This window comes from Coffea eugenioides, chromosome 4, assembly GCF_003713205.1.
Source record: "Coffea eugenioides isolate CCC68of chromosome 4, Ceug_1.0, whole genome shotgun sequence".
NCBI lineage: Eukaryota > Viridiplantae > Streptophyta > Magnoliopsida > Gentianales > Rubiaceae > Coffea > Coffea eugenioides.
This window is the reverse complement of record NC_040038.1, coordinates 42114253-42137117: the sequence shown is the minus strand read 5'-3', so window position 1 is coordinate 42137117 and position 22865 is coordinate 42114253. Positions and strand designations below refer to the sequence as shown.

Here is a 22865-nt window from a genome sequence, read left to right as displayed (position 1 = left end):
AGTATACACAGTCTCTCTCCAAATGCCAAGCAAACATTCCATATCTCTGGAACCCAAAAGTTCGAGTTTCCAAAGCAAGATGTTAGGTTCTCTGATGTGCTTTTTGGCAGTAAAATGTGCATAGGATAGGTTTGGAGTCAAGGCCTGGTGGGTGATTGCTGATACTACTAAGACAGGAGGATCACTCAAGAACTTGATTCTCTTGTTCATTGTATTAGAACAGTTTTATGTTGGTAGAGGGGTGTTTGGAGGGGAGTGTTCCAGTTACTGCATAATTAGCAGCTATTAATGAAAATGAAAATCTGCATGAAATGTGGATTAACTTTATGGCTTCTCCTTTGCAAATGTCATAGCATCTTCACTATAGTTTATGGTAGTATATGATATCATATTGATGCTGTACATCCTAAAGCTATTTATGAAACAACCCTAATTCGACAATGAATAGTGAAGTTATACTACACTTTTGTCCAACTTTACCTTGACTGACTTTCTCAAATCAGTACTTGATGCTTGCTCAATTTGCAATATTGATGTTAGAACAGTTTTGGAGGGATAATTCCCCAGGCTTTGCATAACTGTGCGCCAGTTCTACTGATTTACTTTAACTTGACTTCCTTAAAAAAGAGAGAAAAAAATTAGAATTCCATAAGAATATTTTGTTGAAAGTTTCAAATGGTGGACCTGAACCATGAAAGTTGAAGGTAGGTAGTTGTCTTCCTTCTGTCAAGTCCATTGCTAGAGTCTTTGGCATTTGCAGCTGGATAAGTTGCAACATGTTTTTGTCACTTAGATGAATGTTTCTTCAGCCTTTATCTACCATGGAGTTCATATTTACCAGGTTTAACTTCGAATTCAAATTAAGCATCTTCCATCGACATTTATGTGTCAAACAATATTTGCAACTTTTTGTTCATATCCTTGGGTCTAATAGTTAATTAGATTGAGATCCCAAGAAATAGATATCCTGTATTCAAATCTCCGTCTCTTACGAGGAAAAACACTTAAAAAGCAAAGAAATAAATTAGTTCAAAATGTTCTAACCATTTCAAAATAGACATGTTTAAAATACAATAATTAACATCAATCAATTAATCCTCAAGTCATACATTGATCTTCAATAGCAGAATTGGACATGCAGTAATTCCAAGCTCTTAGGAATAGGAGATTTTGAAGAAGCTCTTGGTTCAATATGACATGGTGTTGGCTGTCCTCCGAGTTCCCAGAGTAATATGCAGTAATAGCACAGATAGTATATCTATTCACATGATACTTGCTCCTTCATTTGGTTAGTTGCCATTACCACCAAAAAAAAAAAAGGGTTCAAGAATGAAATGCAATCGGAATGTATAATTTCAAAGCTGCCTTCAAAAGCCTGTCAAAATATAAAACTATGTTCCTAAATTATATACATTGACTTGCTTGGGAAAAAGCTAGAGCAATAAACAACTATATAAATCTACAATACTTTTGGAGCTTTAGAGGACTTACCTTCCCCCTTATAGCTTAACTAACTGATCTTTCTATGTATCTGTGTCAAATATTTGGATGGGATCTATTACGAATCCATCTACCTGTTTTCGTCGACCAGAAAAGTTTCTACGAAGAGCTGTTGAAGAAGCTCTTAGCTGAACATGAGATGGTATAGGCATCTCTTGTGAATGATGAGAAATACAGAGTGCACCACAATCATCTTGTTCCCAGAATATTTCTACCATTATGCCATTTGGATATTCTGTGGATTCTGTTCCTGGAATGCCAATGAATCTTGCTCCCATAGGTATCTGCAGAATTAAGATTACATTTAATATTTTCTTAGCGGAATTTGAGTGTTTTCTACCTAGGTTTATACAAGAGAAATGTTTGGAAAAGTTGAGAAGTATTTGACATTTAGACTTACTTGAACAGACAGTCCCGAATTTAAGGTCACGGTTTGAAAGCTTCCCTCAGCAGCAGCACTTTCTAGCTCTGCCTTTTTCGCAATGTTGAGAAAAACTTCTTCAAGGGTAGCAAGTCCAAGCTGAATGTCTGCAATTCCAAATTCTTCTTTTCTGTCTTCAAGTCCCGCAAAGAAATTCTGGTGAAGACCAAATACAGTCACAAAAAATGAAACAAAGTTTGCCAGCAACTGTTTATTCGTTAAATACACAAGCATATTCCTCCATTTAGTAGTTAGACTTGTCTAATAGTGGTCATGATGCTTGGACTTAAAGTATATTATTCTAGGGAAGACTAATTCACAAGAACATGAACATCAATCAATCTAAAGAAGCAAAAAGTAAAACATATAACGAAACAAAATGGGTTCCAGCTCCTTATAGATGAAACTTCAGTAGAAGTACGTAATTAGAGAACATAAGTTAATGTTCATACCAAACCAGAAAATATAGAATTGCAGAAGAAGCGTTAACTTTGGGACGCAACATTTTTGGAACATTGATCTCCGTTAAATAGACATTTTCCAAACAAGACATAATTATCATCCAGCTATAGAGTTTTACATAGATATGTGCTTCTTCCCTGCGGCCCCCCCCCCCCCCCCCCAACAACCCCCACCCAAATCTTTTACTACATCATAAGTTTTTCGTTTCTGTAATATTAATCCAATAAACTTTTCCTTCTAATGCAAGGACCTAACAATGTGAAGGATGTATAACGGATTAACTTTATATTACCAAGATATCCTATTAATGACTAGATGTTCTAGAAGAATGTCAGATCAAGTAGCCAATGTCAATTACATCATTACTTTCTCTACATCTCAACCCTTTCCCCACTCCCAAAAACCTACTCCCAAAAACCTGCCGAGGTGTTTATGTTGCAGAAAGCAGAAGGAAAAAGAAAAAGGAAAGAAAAGGATTCATCTTCATAATTCAGTTTTTTCAGACATTTAGGCACTCCATATGAGCTGAGTATCAGCTGTGCACATTTTTTTATGTATGAAAGTCATTTTCAACTTGAGCAACTAGAAAACCTTAACCTGGTCTAAAATTAGAAGAATTACACTAGATAATAGAGTAAGGTGCTTTACCATCAATAGCCTCTCCTTGTCATGAGGAATAACAAACGTCAGGAAGGACTTATTCTCATCTTTGGGTAGCACATCCAAGTGCTGTCAAAATAGCTTTCAAGTGAAGGCAAGAACCTTGCAGCTTGTGTAAAAAACTATTAACCAACTTTAAATCCACCTACATGTTTGAAGAACTGTTTCACTACTTCATATTGAGCTATTGTAGAATTATCTTTGGCTGCAGAAGTCTCATCAGTACTCCCAAGCAAGCTTATAGTCGCAATAAAACCAGTTCCAAACTTTGACTTCAACCTTATAGAAGTTCCAATGCAGCGAAGCCTACCCTTTGCCATGATCCCTATGCGGTCGCTTAATATATCAGCTTCTTCCATTGAATGTGTAGTTAAAACAATGGCACGCCCTCTTTTAGCATTTTCAATTATGTGCCAAACGTGTCTTCTACTTATTGGATCCATGCCAGTAGTCTACAAGTCAAAATGAATAATGAGAATGAACATCTGGATCAGCAGAAGCAATAAAACAAAAAGGATAAAACTGCACATACTACAGACCGGTTCATCCAAAATAACCAATTTAGGTTCACCAATTAGGGCAATAGCAACACTAAGACGCCGTTTCATGCCACCACTGTAGCTACTTGCCCTGATTCTTGCCGCCTCTGTAAGTTTAACTTCTGCTAATGACTTTTGTGTAACCTGTGAATTGATACATCTCAGAAAATAGCAGAAATTTGAACTCATTTAAACGACCAGTCATTTAATTACAGCATCTTTAGTAACTTACACAATAACACAAGGAAATAGCTACAACTTGACCAAAAAAAAAAACACTTAAAGACATAACTTAAGCTTACACGGTGCGCACCAATTTGATTGAAGCAGGGGGTAGACCCTTAATACTGGCAAAAAGATGAAGGTGCTCTTGGCCAGACAATGCATCCCAGAGAATATCAAACTATAACCAAGAAAGAAAAAAGGGTCTTCAGCTATGCTTCCAGAATGAAGTATTTCTAACAAGAAAATAAATATACAATAAATATAGGAAGAATAGATACCTGGGGACAAACTCCTATCATCCTCCGGATGTTTGACATGCCAGTTGAGCTCCGGATGGAGAATCCATAGATTAGTGCTGATAAAAGACAATTATTGTACTCAGATTGATCCTTAATGCGTTCAAATTCCACAAGATTTAGGAATTCTAGGACATAGCTAGAAAGACATAAATGATCCTTTCAAATCCCCTAAACTTCATAAAATTGTAGAGAAGGACATTACCATCACCACTGGTCACTGGGGTAATTCCAGTCAAGCAATTAATAGCAGTAGTTTTCCCAGCTCCATTTGGTCCAAGAAGACAAAATAACTGATCTTTTGCAATGTTCACCCACATACCCTGCTAGAATGATCAAATATTTTGTGATCAAGTGAATGAGTTTGTATGATCATAACAAGTGCCAGAAGAACAAAGAAAGTTTGGAGATTTGTAATAACCCCAGACAGAGAAAATTTTAATCCAAGTTGAACTCCTTCTCCCTCAGCCTCTTAGTCCCCATCAAATTAATGGTGAATGGAGCTTTAATGGTGAATGGAGCTTCTATTAGAAGTTTTGTTCTGGTTTTTTCTTAAGTAGCTACATAGTAGTGCCACCAAAATATTCTTAGCTTTAATTTATACACCAAACTAAGGGTAACAGAAATGTTTTTATTTGTTTTTGTTTATATACACCTAAGCACGTGCAAACATGCCTGTCACGTGACATTGACATATGCATTTCCTGAAAACAGAAAGACAATCCTGAGATGGTACCTAGTGAATCCAATTGTTGTTTTCGATACCTAAACTATTTTGGTCCACCAACGTGACCTAATTCTCATAGGCATATAAGCTAGAATGTTTACCTTGAGAGCATGGTAAGGTGATGACCTCTCGCACTTACAGCAGCTGATCTTTGTTCTTCCAGGAAATATCTTGACCAGACCTCTTATTTGAACCACGACACTTGCATCAAGCACACTTTCGTCCATTTTCTGTTTCACAATGTTTTCCTCCTCAAGGACATCCTCATCGTCTAAAGTGAAACTTTCCAAGGGTGGAATTGAACCTCTGCAGCTACAAATGCCTCCCTCTGAACACAATATTCACAAAGGCCAAAGAAAAATTTATTCTACCGGCCGAACAAAAGAAACAAGTAAGAAAGAGATATTACTACATACCAGTGACAATTACCTTCAGCTTTGTTTCCACCTCTTCCCATCCAATATCCAGGCATCAGAAAATACAACACTGATTTTCTAACACCAGATACATTTGGAAGAATGTTGTCAAAGTAGATTGCAAGTATGAGCCAAACAAAGAATGTGGATACAAGCCATACATATATGTCGTTCTGTCAGACAGAGAAAAGATAATATATAAGCATATCAGAAGCACAAGTGCAACTACATTGCTTGATTAAGCAGATAAATACATCCTTCTATTGTCAGCAAGTGCAACAATCAATATAGAAGAATGCTAGGGTTTGAGAAAAGCATAGCTACACAGAAATATATCTCCAAACAGACACAGGGACACAAACTCACAGAAGCAATGTTTGCAATTTGCAAGTTTCACATCCTCTCTTCTTTTTTTTTTTTTTTCTTTTTCTTTTATCCTTGGTGCCTTTGTACCTGACTGGAATCTAATATCAATGGTTCAGACCAACTCCACTATGCACCAAGATCCAAAAAACATAGATGCCAAGAGGAAAGGAGGGATAAACAGCAGGAGCGGTAGACATACAATTGTTATCAAGCACTCCGTATCATTTGGTGTGCATTTAGCTCTCCTATTCCAGCTGACACCATGATCCTGTGGTGTTGAAGTTGCATCAGAAAGCAACTGAAGACCTTGAGCAAATACATTTGGTGGGAAAATGGACCAGATGATTCGGAAGGTATTAGAGAACTTCTTAGTGTAAGGAAATCCAAATACCGTAACAATCTGAGGAAAAGTGAAAGATATCCATGAAATGACTATGAAAATGAAATGTGAAGGATTAAAAAAGAATTGCTTGCCTGAGTCAGAAAACCAATGGTAAAGACAGAGAAACCAACAGTTGTGGATGAAGATGCCTTGCTAATGAAGGCAGAGAGCATGAAGGCAAAACCAATCTGAAAGTTGATAAAAACAACAGGAATTCATCTAAACGAGTGCTTGATGAAAAAACGGATAGTGAGAAGTGTAGAAACTATATCACTAACAATGGTTCATAGTTGAACTTCAAAAAGGGGAACCCTACCATGTTAAGTTGAAAAAGGTAGAAAAGAACAAACAACACTGCAAAGCTGTTGAGTAAGAAAAAGTCAAACTGAAACATCATTCCAAAAAGAACTGTGAAGAGTGCTGAAAGAAGTGTGAGAATTCCCTCCCACGTGAACCAGGATAACCAATAGGCACTATCATAAAGACCCATCATGGTCATGGCCTGTCAATAAAACATGACATGAGAAATGAGAATATGGTTTGAAAAAGTGGAAGGATTTAATTCTCTCACAAAATCAGATGCAATCTAGTTTATACCTGGCGGAGTTTTAGTTCTTTTTCTGCAATTAGAGCACTTATTTGAAAGACAAAACCAAACATGGAAATTGCAAGGAAGAAGATTGGTCCAGCAGTACTAACAGCGCTGAAAATTTTATTTCCTGGGTGTGCGAATTCCTTAAGACTGACAGTCCAACTGAACTTTGGATCTGAAATTTTATGTGTAGCAACAGAAACAGATGATGGATCAACAATCAAGAAGTAAAAATTTTATCATTTAAGGCATATGCAATAGTGAGAGGTGTTATTAATGAAAGCCCATAGTGAACTGTGGAGATTGATAAGTAGCAGTTTTATCAATACAAAGGATATCCACAATTAATAGGACATGCTTTGTTTGTTTACCTCTAATTAAAGATCTACCAATTTCCCGTTCTGCAGCAAGTTGAAGTGGAATCTGGAACTTAAATGTAGGGTCTTCAAAACTTCCTCGCTTAGCAATGAAAGTAGAATTAGTCTGTATACCATAACTAATCATGGAAGAATTTCTTTCCCAAAAATGCAGAGCTCCAGAGCACTGCATGGGATTGTTCAAGAGCCAATTGTCCACTTCACTTTGTGTTCTAAAAGATTGGATCTGTAATAAAGCAAAAACAAAAGTAGAACTAAATTTCAACAAATGGTTTTGGAAAGAAACAAATTGCAAGATCAATTTCAAATAATTGCATCAGATGAAGTTAAAATGTAAAATTGAAAATTCACATAAAGTTTGACATTTACCATCACATAAATGTATACACTAAACAATAACAACACATAGGCAACAGAAATGCAATTAAAAGTAGAAACCAAAGTTCAAAGAAAGAACAATTTTATGTGAGAAATGATGGTGTGCCACTAAGAAAGAGAACAGCTAAACATATTTAGCTATGCATGGCTAAATGAATGGCCAGAACACTCATTAATATGACAGCCATGTTGCATGAGACATGCATAACCATTAACCAAAATTGGCCTGATTTCTGGGTGCCAATGGAACTTTAGGGACTAAAATATTGTTCTAGAAAGTTTGGTACTCATTCTGTAACTAGCAAAATACTAGATAATACTACAATTAGATTTGCTTGTAATCTGAGCATGCAGAAAATGAAATTAGGTGCTAAACTTTTGTAGGTACTTTTGGACTGAGGGTTCAAAGGACGTATATACATTAGATTGCAGAGGAAAAAGCCACTATGGAAATGCTATCTAATATACTACATTAACTATTAGTGCTATTTTGCAAAGATGAACACAGTGTACCAAAGAAAAATTAGAGTGTTAGCATAACAGATAGTCCCTTAGACTCTAAAATGCCTTCTTGAATACTTGCTACTTAAATTGGGCTCAGTTGAAATCAAGGGAACAAATATTCACCCCAAAAAAAAAAGAAAAAAGAAAAACAAGTAATCAGATATTTGACAAGTCACTGAGATCTAAAATTGGGCCAGCGAGATTTCTGTTAGTAATATGATTGACCAATAGTTTTGCACTTTCAAATTGAAAAATTCTTTACGTGAGTGATTTAGGTGTTTACTACATAAGCATAGATTAGATAACACAAACTGTTGGCTTAGGATCATAAATATAGGATGGAAATCAGACATCTTTCCAGCCCTTTTTTATCTATTACTATTCATGTAAAACAAGCATACTATGTAAGATTGGTTCAAAAAAGAAAAGTTAAATATTAAGCAAAAAACTCAAAACATAAGACAAAAAAGAAGGCAGACCAGCACTCGTTATCCATAGCAAAATCATTATATTGACATGTCTTGCAGCGTAACAGTTGCAATCACTACAGCCAGCATTGCCATTCCATGTAAAATAACATTCAAAACTCAATAATTTTAGCTCCAGTATTGAATTTTTCTTCTTTTTTTTTTTATCTTCCTTCTCCCGCAAATTCGACAACGATATTTAGGTAGACCTGGTTTACCTTTTACCAACCGTTGCTAAATTCAACAATGATACCAACGATGCTGGTAGAACGAGTCTATTTAAGTAATTCAAAATTTGAACATCGAAATTTAAACATAATTCCAACAAAATTAAAGAAAAATCGACATATTAACAGTAATTACCTTGGTTGAAGGGATGGGTCTACCAGGATTATTAACCAAAATTCGATCAACGATCTCCCCAATTCTCCTGCTATCATTTCCGCTCCAGACAAAATCGAAGCACGGGAGCTTCACGAAATACTTCTCCTCACAGGGCGGAATCGGGGGGAAAACCAGAGGCGTGGGGTCGAAAACGTCGGTGAAACTGGTGGAGGAAGAATAGCGAGATTCAATTGCCTTCTGGATGACGAAAATCAGGAACATGAAGAAGAGTGAAGAGAAGAGCTGTACAAAGGTGGCTCCCTTGCTCCGCCATGAAACCAAGAGGTTTTTGAGGAATAAAGCTTTGAACTGCTGAGATAGCAGAGCCATTCCGCTCTGCAACTCCATGGCTTTCGTCTCTGGTTTTCTGGTTAGTGAAATGTGAAAACGGTTGGGTCGTTAAAAAGAAGAAAGGGCGCGGGGGCTGTGGGGTTATAATGGGGAAAAATGTACAACCATTGATATGCATGTACAAGTTATGCAAGCTGTCATTAGAGATTTTATTTTTTTGGGTGTGGGGTAGGCTGTAAATCAGTTGAATCCTTAACAAATATTTGGACTTTTGTTTTGGGGGGTTTTTGGATGGGGTTGAAAAGTTGTAGTATGTTTGGTGTATGCTTGGATGGGGTTTTTGGTAAGTGAGGGTGGTTTTTTTTTATTTTTTTTATTTTTTAAATATGCTGGGACTGTGTAATAGTAAGAGTATAAAAGAAAGTTTTTTTTTTTTTTTTTAGTTTTAACGACACATCTAACCTAGTCTAGTTTATTTCTACTGGAGGGGAGCCTACTCCTACTAAGTCAAGAGAACCTAACGGAGACTAAACCACTATTAAATCAAACGGGTGCACTACGCACCAATATGAATTTAAAGCAATTCTCATATAGAGGCACATTGATGGAAGGCAAGGTTTGAACCCTTAACCTCCCACCCCACAATTAATGTGGTGGCCAACTCCTCTAGAGGGAGTTGGTAAAGAAAGTGTAAAGATGACAAATGTATTTTATCATTACATAGTGTAGATGGTAAAGATATAGACAACAATTGCTCGAGTGGATGAAATATCATGATAGAACTGAATCGATTTTGAGTTTGAGGCTAATATTTTTCGAACCAAACCGAACCAAAAAATTTGTGAAGGGCAGCGAGCTAGGTAATTTGAACAAAAAATTTTGAAGGGCAAATTAGTCACTGCAGAGTATCCAAAATTCTATTTCAAGTTCAACGAATTATTAGAGTAGCACATGATACTGACACACGTTTAATATTTGGGAATTTGGTGATTAATTTGTGCCTCTTTCTCATTCTTCTAAAAACAGATTATCGATTAAGATTTGAATTGAATTGTATTAAGATTATCTCATTCTTCTAAAAGTGTTTTGTATCCATTCCTGAGAAGGGCAGCAAACAAGATTTCTGCGAAAGAATCTTATAAGCTGTAATAAGTTATTGAAACAAAATCCTAACTCAAATGAAACACATCAAGACACATACAAGCATGTAGCATGTATAATGTTTTGCATTTGACAAAGAATTACTAAGAGTTTACATGATTGATTTGATCAGGATCAATTAGAAATCCATAAACTTGTCCTGATCGGCCTAAAATTCTTCTACGAGATGTGACTGCTGATGGTCTTGCTTCAACATGAGGTGGTATTGGACTTTCTGCAGAGTGACCAGAAATGCAGAGGCCTCCGGTGTCATCTTGGTCCCAATATACTTCAACCATGGTACCTCTAGGATTTTCTGCAGTTTCTGTTCCAGGAATTCCAACAAATCTAGCTCCTACAGGTACCTATAACGTTGACAAAGACAGAAAGAAATGTGGACATTAGTAAATTGAGAATTGATCTAGTTTTCTATGATCAGAAAAGAATACAAGGGAAACACATACTTGGATAGATGTGCCGGAGTTTAAAGTCAGAGTTTCGTATCTTTCTTCAGCTATAGCAGTTTCCAGCTCTGCTTGCTTGGCGATGTTCAGAAATACTTCTTCAAGAGTTGTAAGACCAAGTTGGATGTCTGCTATACCAAATTCTCTCTCTCTTTCTTGGAGCTCAGCAAAGAAATTCTGAAAAATGTTTCGCAATTTTAAGGAGCTAAAAGAGACTAGGTTCGAATCTGATCCTATGTGGATATATGTAAATCTCAACATCTTAGAACTCAAGAGAAAGTGTATGAGAACAAAGGCGTATATGCTTGCAAATGCACTAAATGGTAAAGAGTGGAATGTTTCCTCCGAAGAATAACGAATTTAGGAACTTTAAAGAACAAGAACCTCTGCATGTTACAGAAGCTTCAAAAACCAACATCTCAGAAGGACCAGATTGAATGAGATTATATCCTGAGTAACTATGGTCCATATGCAAATGTGCTTATTTCCTGAGTCTATCTTTTCACCTCAGAAAAAACCTTTCTTGAAACCCCAAATCATATCTCATCAAACAAAACATATGAAGTAAGAGTGATTACCTTCAGGAGCTTTTCCTTGTCATGCTGAATTACAAAGGTCAGGAAAGACCTGCTCTCCTCTTTAGGTACCACATCTAAATGCTGATGGAAAAGTGAACAAGGTTCTGTCAGATATGCAGTACCCTAATTTCTTCAAGACTAAAACAAGAAGGTTGTCAGACTTACGTCTTTAAAGAACTGTTTCACTGCTTCAACTTGTGTCGCAGTAACATTATCTTCTCTGTTGTTTGGAGTTCCATAAGTGGCCCCTGAAAAACTTATGCTAGCAACAAAGCCAGTTCCAAACTTTGATTTTAACCTTATTGAAGTCCCGATGCAGCGAAGCCTTCCTTTTGCCATAATTCCTATTCGATCGCTCAAGATATCAGCTTCTTCCATTGAATGAGTAGTCAGAATGATTGCACGACCTCTTTTTGCATCTTCAATTATGTCCCAGACATATCTTCGAGTTACAGGATCCATACCAGTTGTCTAGAAGTGAAACAACATGCACATCTATTATGTTTCATATCAAGGAGACAATTAGGTAAGAGTAAATGTTTCTGATCTACTAACCGGTTCATCTAATACAACCAATTTTGGTTCACCAATCAGGGCTATGGCAACGCTAAGACGCCGTTTCATTCCGCCACTATAGCTGCTAGCTCTCATTCTGGCTGCCTCAGTAAGTTTAACTTCTGCTAATGATCTTTCCACAACCTGTTTTTAGAATCAACATTCAGGCTAAAAACAATGAACCCTGTGACTTCATCTCGTCTAAATTGAACTTTGCATAAAACAACATAGCACTTCTACAGGTAAAAGAAAAAGAACTGGAAGCGAGAACTTGAGTTAAGTTTGTTTAGCACTCACAGATTTGATTGAGGCAGGGGTCAGGCCTTTGATAGTTGCAAAAAGGTGGAGATGCTCTTTGCCGGACAATGCATCCCAAAGAATGTCAAACTGCAGAGAGGTAAGTGAATGAATCTCATCTCTCTAACTGGGTAACAGAAACTTTAAATTTCAAATTGAGCTAAAGTCAAACATTAGCCAATAATTTAGAAAAAAAAAAGTTTCAAGGAAGAGTCACCTGAGGACAAACTCCTATCATCTTTCGAATGTTTGACATGCCTGTGGAACTTCGGATGGAATTTTCGTACACCAATGCTGAAAAAGAGGTTTTTTATCTACTTGAAGCGATTGCTTTTGTCATGTACATTCCAACACTAGGCAAGGAAAGTGTAAGAAACATTACCATCTCCACTGGTAACTGGGGTAATACCAGTCAAGCAATTGATAGCAGTAGTTTTTCCTGCTCCATTCGGTCCAAGTAGACAAAATAACTGATCTTTTGGAAAGTTCAGCCACAAACCCTGACAAAAAGCTTCACCTTTTAGGTACCGCATGTATTTTGGAGACTTGGCAAAAAAGAGGAAGAAAGTTGCAAGCACATATGCAAAGAAGTGATTGATCATAGCAAATGAGACTGCTAAGGCACAAAAATTCACTCTGATTGTTATAGTGTGTCAGTGTTTTGTTAAAGTATAGTTCCTTCTGCTTCATAAAATGGAGAAGAACCATGTGGTTATATATGTTTTACCATAACAATGCCTTACATGATCTGTGTAGTACACACATCGCCATAGCTAAGATTGTAATGTGGCCGAGTACTTCTGATGTAAGAACACCATATTTGTGTCTTTATAAAAGCTAAGAAACTCGTTTGACTGTAAAAATCTCCTTGACAACCAAAGAAGATGGTTTGTTATGTATGACCAAGTGGTATTCTTACCTTGAGAGCATGGAAAGCTGAAGAGCTCTTGCAATTACAACAACAGATGTTTCTTCTCACACCAGGAAATGTCTTCGCGAGACCACGTAGCTGAACTGCAACATTTGAATCAAGCAAACCTTCTGCTGCCTGCTGTTTAACAAGGTTTTCCTCTTCCAGGACATCTTGGTCATCTGGTATTATATTCTCTGCGGGAAGATTTGACCTCGTGCAGCTACAAACGCCACCCTCTATATCATGGGTGCAATTTTGGCTAAAATTATGAGTCATCAACACAAGAAACCAAGGTCCAATAAAAGGAGACAGATTTAGTTTTAAATATCAGTACCTTCCACTCTGTTTCCACCTTTTCCCGTCCAGTACCGAGGACTCAAGAAGTAAAACGATGCTTTTCTCACCCCATTTGCATTGGGCATAATGTTGTCAAAGTAGATTGCAGCTATGAGCCACAGGAAGAATGTTGCTATAAGCCATATGTAAATATCATTCTGTCAGAAGAAAAGGTATAAGCAAATCAACTAACCGCTTTGTGCAACCTTAAAGCATTCGAAACTTACAACAACAGCATACACTCTCTGCATCACTAATGGTCAAATACTCGGTCTCAGGCAGCAAATTTTTAACTTACAATTGATATCACGCATTCTGTGTCATTTGGTGCACATTTTGACCTTCCACTCCAGCTAATTCCAGGGTCTTGTGGAGTTGCAGTAGCATCAGAGAGCAGTTGAAGGCCCTCAGATAGAAGATTTGGTGGAAAGAAAGACCAAATGATTCGAAAAAAATTCTGGAAGTTATGACTGTATGGAAATCCAAACACTGTAACTACCTGAAACAATGAACAGATATGAGTTATGTTTAATTCATTTGCTGCTCCATTCACTAACTTTTGAAGATAGAAAACCTGCCTGAGTTATTGTACCAACAACGAAAATATAGTATCCGGAACTTGTGGATGAAGATGTCTTGCTAATGAACGCAGACAATAGAAAGGCAAAACCAATCTGGCAATACAAGATACCAAACACATCTCAGTTTGAGATAAATAAATAAACTCACTTGGTTCTTTATTACAAGACGTTTATATAATCACAGAAAATGGCAAAATTCTTGGCCAGGAATAAGAGGAAGATCTTACCATATTGAATTGGAAGAGGAAAAAGAGAAGGAACACAACCCCAAAGCTGTTGTTGAGGAAAAAGTCAAATTGAAACATCATTCCAAAAAGAACTGTCAGTAGTGATGAAAGCAGAGTGATAATACCCTCCCAAGCAACCCAAGACAACCAGTAGGCAGTGTCATAGAGTCCCATCATTGTCATGGCCTGCCATTCAAATGTGACAAGGTAACAAATGAGAACAATATCGTGAAATGGCAGATACTCTTTTTAATATTAAAGCTCAAACAAGCTCACACCTGGCGAAGCTTGAGTTCTTTCTCTGTCACCAATGCATTGACTTGAAACACAAAGCCAAACATGGCAATAGCAAAGAAAAAAGTTGGCCCTGCTGTACCTAATGCGGAGAAAATTGTAATTGCAGGGTGTGCATATTCCTTCAAACTGACCTGCCAACTGAATTTTTTATCTGAACACATTCAAAGGATGTAATTAGAAGATGCATTTAGGCGAGATAAGAAATAAGTAAAAAAAATTCATCATCTGTAACAAGACAGGATTGAAATTTCAAGAAGAACTGCTATTTGAAGTGCTATACCTCCAACTAGAGAACGAGCTATTTCACGCTCCACAGCAATTTGAAATGGAATTTGGAACTTGAAAGTAGGATCCTCGTAATTTCCTCGCATAGCTAATGGAGTGGAGTTTGTTTGTATGCCATAACTGATAACGCTAGAATTTATTTCCATAAAATGCAGAGCTCCAGAACAATGCATGGGGTGATTGAGTAGCCATTCATCAACTTCACTTCTTGTCTTAAATGATTGAACCTTCACAAAGTTACAAAAAGCTGAGAGCAAGATTGTTCCCCCGGATGCCAACTTTTGATAATTGCACTTGATGCAGTAAATGATCACAGAAACAAAAAGGCGTATGTGCATGAGATGTTGCAGTTACTTTCCCTTTGTCATCTATCAGAAGCATTACAAACGAATGGCCTCTAGTTTTCAGTGGATTAGATCAAATTTTAACATGTCTAGTATGAGAAGGTGAGCATTAGAGAGAATATTTCTGGCATTTAAACATGCAAGATTGTAGTGTTCGTTTGGGATGCAGGAACTTTGTCTGTTAAAATCCCTTCATGTAATCTGCATTAATTCTACCTGTGGACATATAATATTATTCAGCAGTCGCACTAGACTTTCTTGAACTCCCATGCATGCTTTCATGAATCAAATCCTAGAGCTAATCATCCTATCATCCAGATTCTAAAAGCTCACTTAATTAATCTGGGGATTGTGCGTTAACAGTATATAATTTGGCAACTTTAATATCTAATCAACAAGTGTCCCAACCACACAAACATCAAATGTCAAAATCGAGTGTTTTTATGTGCGTACGTGCTCATTTAAAGTGCACAAGCTCAAAGAAAAAGCTATACATTTTTATTTATTTATTTTATTTTTGTTTGCATATGCAGTTTTTCTCCAGCATTGATATACTAGGATATACTAGCTTTAATTTAAGAAGTGAAGTCTTTAGAGATTAGACCAATAATTACTGGTGTATCCTTAATCCCTTTGTATTAGTTAGTCATTGGAAATGATCCAATTGTTGAATGAATGGCCATAATGGTTTGACATAGCCAAGGCTTTTTTACGAAATTGCCCCTTTGCTACTGTCCGTAATAAAAATAAAAAATTTTTCCATGATGCTGGACTATGGTCAAAAAACGACTAACTAGCTTAGAAAATCAAAAGTTTACGAACTAAATATAAGTTTAGGGACTAAACCTGCTTTAGTAAACAGTTGAATGACTAAATCAGTGAATTTTTCCACCAAAAAAGAAGAAGAAGAAGAAGAAGAAGATACAAATCAAGGCAAAGTAAATTTCAAACAAATGCATACCTTGGTTGAAGGGATTGGTCGTCCAGGATTGTTATCCATAATCTTCTGAACAATGCCAGCGATCCTTTGACTATCATTTCCACTCCAGAGAAAATCATAACAGTGTAGTTTGGCATAAAACTTGTCCTCACAGGGTGGAATTGCAAGCCCTGCTAAAGGCTTGGGATCGAAAACGTTCTTGAAACTCGTGTTGCCCGAATACCGAGCATCAATGGCCTTTTGGATGCAGAAGAGAAGGAAAATGAAGAAGAGGGATGAAAATAAGGAAACAAATGTGGACCTCTTGCTCCTCCAAGAAAGTAGGAAGTTTTTCTTGAAGCGGGCTTTGAACTGTTGAATCTGTAATGGAAAACCACTTTGAAGTTCCATTTCTTTTCAGTGAAATCAGTAGTGTGTTCTGGGTGTTTATTTACTCTGTGTTTTTTTCTGTGTTTTTTGGAGTTCAAAAGCGGAGGTATTTATATATGAGAAGAAGAAGAAGAAGAAGATGATGATGATGAAGAAGAAGCAAGCGTTGAAATTCATGAAGGAAGAAAGGAATGTGGGATAACGTAAACTAAAGAATAAGCGCGGGTTGAGCTTGGGATAGGAAGTTGACATTTGATAGAGTAGAAATGCCCCTGGTTTTGGTTTGAATTACCGGATATGCCCCCTGCAATTTTTTCACACCCACTGCAAAAAAAAAAAAATATAATACACATGAGCCATTGGACTAATGACCACCACCAATGCATTAAAACTTGAATCCTTGCCTCTCACCGATTTGTCATATTAAGTGGCTCTACTTAAAAAATTCAGGCGGGTGCATAGTATATTCGTTTGATCCGATGATGGTTCAATCCCCTTCGAATTACCCTTGGATCTTTTCAGGTCCTCCCCTCCCTCTAAGATAGGATAATCTATCATATCAATAAAAAAAAAGAAAAGAAAAATATAAACTCTTTGAAAAAAGAAATCTTTTTAGTAAGTCAAGAAATCTTTTGAATTCAAATTTGTGAGATGCAATTTGGACCGAAATTAACGTGGACCCTGGTGTGAATAAACTCCTTTAGAAATGAAAATGGTTCTACTTTCCAACTTGAGGAATTTCGAGGAAACTTGTAGGAAAATGATGATGGTGGTCCTTGTTTTGTTTAATGCTACAACACAACATTGGTAGTTTGGTCCAGATTGGAAAGAGGAAAGTATATGAAGTCCCTAGCCATTCAATTGAAAAAGGAAAAAAAAAATGATACTAAAAAAGTCAACCACCAATTTACCGGATTCGGGAGTGAGGTGGTGCAATAAGCACATGCCCACTTCAATCTCTTCTTTTGTTTTTATGATAATGCACCTCAATTTGTCTATGAGCGCCTAGTGGTTAGGGAAGACTATTCCCTAAGAGTCTTCCTTGATATTTTTGAGGTTCTGATTTCGTGTCTGATAGTTAGGGATGAGAATGATGTGAGAAGAGATGAGAAAGAAATATACATATATATATATATGTATAGGAAAAAAATACATAGCAATATATATAGAACACCAACGCTTTGCTTGTCATGTATGCGAGGGTGCGGCATACACACACAAATATGTTAACCCATTTTGGATTGTTATTGTATAAAAGCGTTTGTTTAAGATATACTGTACAGCACTTGTTTAAAATATGGTCGGTTTACGGTAAAAAAGTTAGTTGAAAAATATGTTTAGAAATATTCTCACGGAAAACTCAAAAAAATTTCCACCAAAAACACAATCCAAACAATGTGAGCCGCTTTGGACGTTAGATAAGAAATTCCAGCAATTCTTGGATTATTTATGGCCACAAATAAATAGGGTCCTTTACGGACTTTTTCGGTTACTAAAAGTCTAAATAGGGTTTCTTTCACCTTTGACCATTTTTTATCTTGGCTTAGGTTTTTAGCATTCTTCTTTGGTTGAGTAGGAGGTTTTTATACTTGTCTATCAATTTTTTTTTTTTCAAAGCCTGGCAGGTTAATGCTTATGGCCAATGGATGTATGTGCATGTAAGCGCAAATGGCCAGCATGTACGAGGAAAGTGTGTCAAGTAAGATAGGACTTGTTCTCAAGTAAGATAAGCTTGCAGGTTTTGAAAAATAGTAGTGTATCCCACCGCCCCACCCCCCCCCCCCAAGAAAAATAATCAAACGAGGTTGCTTAGACAATCAAGTAAATAGTTTAGAAAATATATGAGTTAGACATTAAGTTGTTTATCTACACTTTTTTAAAAATTTTGCTGCAATAATAAAATTTCTATAATCTAATATATTATATTTTACAGAAAAATAAGAGCCTAAAGAGACTGTATAATGTCTAAGGGACGAGCAGGTCTGAAGGGGTGCTTTAGCACTTTTTTTGAATTTTTTTCAAAACAGGTGAGATTTGAACCCTTGATCTATAGTTCAAAAAGAGATTTTATCCCTTTTTGGTAGCCACTGAACTTTGGCTGGCTCAAGAAATAAGTTGTTTATTTACACATTCAAGTAAATACACAAGGCGTGGCTTACATTTGTTTGAAAAGGATTTTACTTCTGAAACCTTTTATGCTTCTCAGTCTTTCTTTACCCAATTAGGTTGCCTGAATTACTCGTCTTCTCTCCTCATCAATTTATCTTTCTTTGATCTGTGTATAATGGACATTTTTATCTATATTTAGTCCTTCGAGAAAGCCTTGGTTTAGAATAGGGTATTATTTAAAATATTATTTAGAATAATTACTGTAGCACTTTTTGTGATGTGATATATGTGAGATAAAAAGATGGTTGGAAATATAAAAAGGTGGGTTGGAAAATGTGTTTATGATGCAAACGAAATATTATTTGAGATAAAATAGTGCTATCCAAACAATCATTTTTTCTGCTGACCAAATAGAATAAAAAAATTTGAAGACTTTCGAAATATTAATCACCAATCTGAGACCTGAATTCCTTACACTTGATTCGTTTTCTATAATGGTAAGGTCAACAATAATAAGATGGTAGGAAAGTTCCTACATGTGGAAATTTCAAAGAAAAGCAAATACTACAAGTAAATCTTTTGAGTAGCTCCAGCACCATGACCCCCTTGGACCGTAGATTTTGGAACGAAGGTGGTGACCATTTTCCTAAGTCATAATAGCGCTCAGTCGCCTTCTAATGTCACAATAACGCGTTGGCCGTATAGCTCAACAATTTTTTTTTTTGTTTCACATATTCATTGAGACGTAAGGAATTTATATACGACTAATGCCCTATTTAATAATTCAATTCATCAGTTAAAAGTTAATGAATTCAAATTTAATATGTTCAGATATATTTAATAACAAAAAAATAGTATAAATTTTAAATTAATTAAGTGGTACTGAATTCACTAAATAGATTTTACTTCTAGAAATAAGTGATAAACTATTCATGTATTAAGTACTTAATGTGATATGCACTCAAATAATAGTTATGAGTTCAGAAAATTTTGGATGCTTCCCAGTCTGTTTTTTGTTCCCTTCATTAGGTTTATTGGGTTCTGAAGTCTTGACTATATAATTGGTGCTCTTCACTAATTGCTCTGTTGCCAAAATAGAATAAAAATTTGATAACTTTGGAAATATTTATCATAACAATCTGAGAACGAAACTCCTGCGGCCTTTGAGAATCAAAAACCAAAATCAAGAACAAAAGAATCAAACTATATATAGCATTTTTTTTCTCCAATATAATAGACCTACACTATTCTATACTAAGGGGAGATGAGAATATGAACAGATCCAAAGATAACTCGAAGAGAACTAAACCATCATCGATCCAAACGTCTGTCTTCACACCCGTTAACAATATTTCTAGGAGGCATTTCATAAACGAAAATTACTTCGGCTTTGATTGGATTGCATTTTTCTGGCCTTTTTGTAGAAAAATTATTGTAACGATTTGATATATATGAGATAAAAAGGTAATTGAAAAATGTATCCACGGAAAACGTAGCTTGCAATCCAAACACATCAAATCATGGTTTTAAGGTCAAATCTTGTGTGATGTATATAAATCCACCTACATCGATTTCTTTGGGCATTTTTTTTATTTGAATAGGGATTATAAATATTAGCAAGCAATTGACTGACCCTTTGGACCGTAAATTTTGGAATTGCGGCCATTTTCCTGAATTATTTAACGCTCATCCCCTTGAAATGTCATAATAACGCGTTGCATAATTATCTAAATAATTTTTTTAACACACACCTTATCATGACATGATTGACCTTAGTAATAACTAACTTAATCGAGTTTACACGTGCTAAGTTAACTATATCAATTTTGGTTGAGTGTGAGTTGTTGTTCTTGAATGATGAAATTAATCAATTTTTAGGAAGGAGAAATTGGGCTCTTTGAATAGTAAATTTCCGGAAGATATGTATTTATATTAAGATGGTAAAAGAAAATGCAAATAATAGTCTTTTCATTATTCTGTATAGACTTCAAATGTCAAAAGTTTACGTAAATAATAAAAAAGATTAATCAAAACTCTGTAATAAACGCGTAGCAATTCGGACCAAATCTCACATCGATTCAAAGCAATTTCTGCCTTTCTTCCTACTTTTTTATTAGTAATTCTAAATGAAGTTAATTTACCATACTAATTTTTTGTATACAACAATAGCTTTTCAAATCCAAGAAGTCAATAAATGCTAGAAGGCTGCATTTTTTTTTACTTAAATCAATAATATTTACTGCCGACAGTTTAGAAGCTGAGTTCAGTAATTTCCTAGCTAGAATCATCATTAATTATAGTACTATTTCATGAGCAAGTAAATAATTATGTTTAAACATTTGTTTTTCATAGTCTTAATTAATTCAGTTCACCTAAGCAACTTGGCTAGCCGCGTTTTTGATGTACCTTCCCTACTAAGAAAGAAACCATGACCGCGGCGCGAACTTGTGGAGAAATTTCTCTACAAGGTCTAGGGAATTAAAGAAACTCATCTATGAACACCTTTATGGTCAACATTTCTCTATAAAAGAAATGAGTAAATCTGGAGTCTGTTGACTGTTTCTACACTAATAAGGGAATAAATTAAGAATGGATATTTAGTAGTACTTCCCCAGATGTCCCACAAAATCTTCGTATTTTGCTGAGGGAATTGATATTTGCAGTACTCCTCGTTTAGGTTGCATTTGAATTGCAATTTTTTGGAATTTTTTTTTTATAAAACGTACTGTAACGATTTGATATATGTGAGGTAGGAAGGTGATTGGGAAATATGTTCACGGAAAACGTAGAGATTTTTTTTTTTTTTTTTTATAGAAAACCCCTTTTTTAGTTTCTTTGCATTTCAATTCATTCACCAAAAATATATTATCCAACAAGTACTAGAGGCTAATTAGGGATTGCAGATATTAATTCCCTTTGTTTATCTGTGGAGCTGTGTACGCATCTTCGCTTGTTTTTATAACAAGGGTAAAAAACAAAAAAGTTTCCTGTGACAAGGCTAATACACAGAAATGCCTCCCCTATGGTTTCAAAATATACAATACGACGCCTCATGCTTTGAACTAAATTGTAAAGATGACGGAATCCGTTAAATTTAACGGAAATGGACGAAATGACCAAAATGCCCTAATATAATTAAGCAAAAGACAGCTCAAAAACCACATATTATACATTAAGAGTACTATCCAACAGCACACAGTAAGTTGTAGCTCCTCAACAGGTCCCAAAAATTTCCTAAACAGCGCCCTTTTTTTTTGTTGAAATAATTATTTAGGAGCTAGGTTTTTACCCTCAAAAAAACAATTGTTTATGTGTAAGGGTAGCATCTGATACCATCATCCACAATTCCAAAATCCAAATTGTGCCAATGAAAATAATTTTTTCATTTATTACTTGTGTGATTTTGGTTATTTTACATGTTACCTTGACCTAATCCAGTTTGCTAACTCATTGAGCACACCCAAATTTTATTTTATTTTTTATTTTTAGAATGAGATCAGGCAATATAAAACATACAAGTCCTTATCACTGCTAATAAGACTATGATGTTAATTTGTATGATATAGGCTAAACATCCAATGTAGAGACAATTAAATGTCAGGCTAGTCAACTTTTTTGAACACCTCTAGGCTCTAACTAATCACCTTAATAAAGAATATTCACCACCAAACAAAATTCAACACTTACTGACAATGAGACTATACATTCATTATACTTTTTGCCCCTCTTTTTGCTGATTTTTTTTCTTTTGATATATATGTATAAGATTATTTTTTTTATGCACTGACAGTGTAGTTATCAGCGGAATAGCCAAGGGTTTACATAAGGCCAATTGACTAACTTATTCGTCATGATTTTAAAGGCTTTAATCCAGAGATGCTCTTTGTAATTAGAAACTGAGAAAGAGATTTAACTAGGGGATTATCATGTCATCCCTAGACTTTTTCAGAAAGCTGAAAGGCAAATTGGGACGAGTCAAATGCAACCTTATCTTGTGAGCATTGACCAATTTATATATGCATAAGATAATTGTTGTCTGTCAAATTGTTCATAACCAACAACGTACACATAGATTGTGAAGAGAGTTAAAATTATTTGAAGTTTGAAGATGTTTTGTTTCATAATCTTTCTTCTCTGCTAAGAATCCATGATTGCGAAGTTTGTGCTGAAATTTGAGTCAAGCAGTTATTTGTACGACCAAGAAGAATTAAACAAAGCGACTCATTGCCAATAAAACTTTACAACTTACTTAAATTGAGAGTCTTCTTAATTAGTTTTTTTTTTTTTGCCTTTTTTGATTAATTTTTTTCTGAGCACAAATCCCCCCATTGAGCAAATTACCAACCCCATCAACTAACCTATTTTCTTTATTTTTTTTTTCTAGGTATTCGTCATGATTCATGACACTTTAAGGTTCCACCTAGAATTTTCTTGGTAATTTGA

The 22865-nt window shown here is 35.6% G+C and overlaps 2 protein-coding genes across 2 annotated transcripts; both read right to left on the bottom strand.

Annotated features, from left to right (window-relative positions):
- Positions 1–1335: 1335 nt before the first annotated feature.
- Positions 1336–9053, bottom strand: LOC113767908 (ABC transporter A family member 2-like). The gene is made up of 16 exons (XM_027312113.1): positions 8676–9053; positions 6958–7189; positions 6592–6761; positions 6311–6496; positions 6087–6182; positions 5812–6012; positions 5260–5419; positions 4932–5158; positions 4309–4426; positions 4086–4162; positions 3896–3985; positions 3583–3726; positions 3193–3495; positions 3032–3112; positions 1901–2077; positions 1336–1784 (listed from the first exon to the last, which is right to left on the bottom strand). The coding sequence occupies exons 1-16, from the start codon at positions 9042–9044 to the stop codon at positions 1524–1526; spliced, it is 2892 nt and encodes a 963-aa protein (XP_027167914.1). The 5' UTR covers positions 9045–9053; the 3' UTR covers positions 1336–1523.
- Positions 9054–10121: 1068 nt separating this feature from the next.
- LOC113767474 (ABC transporter A family member 2-like) lies at positions 10122–16411 on the bottom strand. Its single transcript, XM_027311581.1, has 16 exons — positions 15966–16411; positions 14656–14887; positions 14357–14526; positions 14079–14264; positions 13849–13944; positions 13569–13769; positions 13269–13428; positions 12941–13170; positions 12404–12521; positions 12239–12315; positions 12022–12111; positions 11725–11868; positions 11335–11640; positions 11170–11250; positions 10592–10768; positions 10122–10492 (listed from the first exon to the last, which is right to left on the bottom strand). The coding sequence occupies exons 1-16, from the start codon at positions 16332–16334 to the stop codon at positions 10232–10234; spliced, it is 2898 nt and encodes a 965-aa protein (XP_027167382.1). The 5' UTR covers positions 16335–16411; the 3' UTR covers positions 10122–10231.
- Between the last annotated feature and the right edge of the window lie 6454 nt (positions 16412–22865).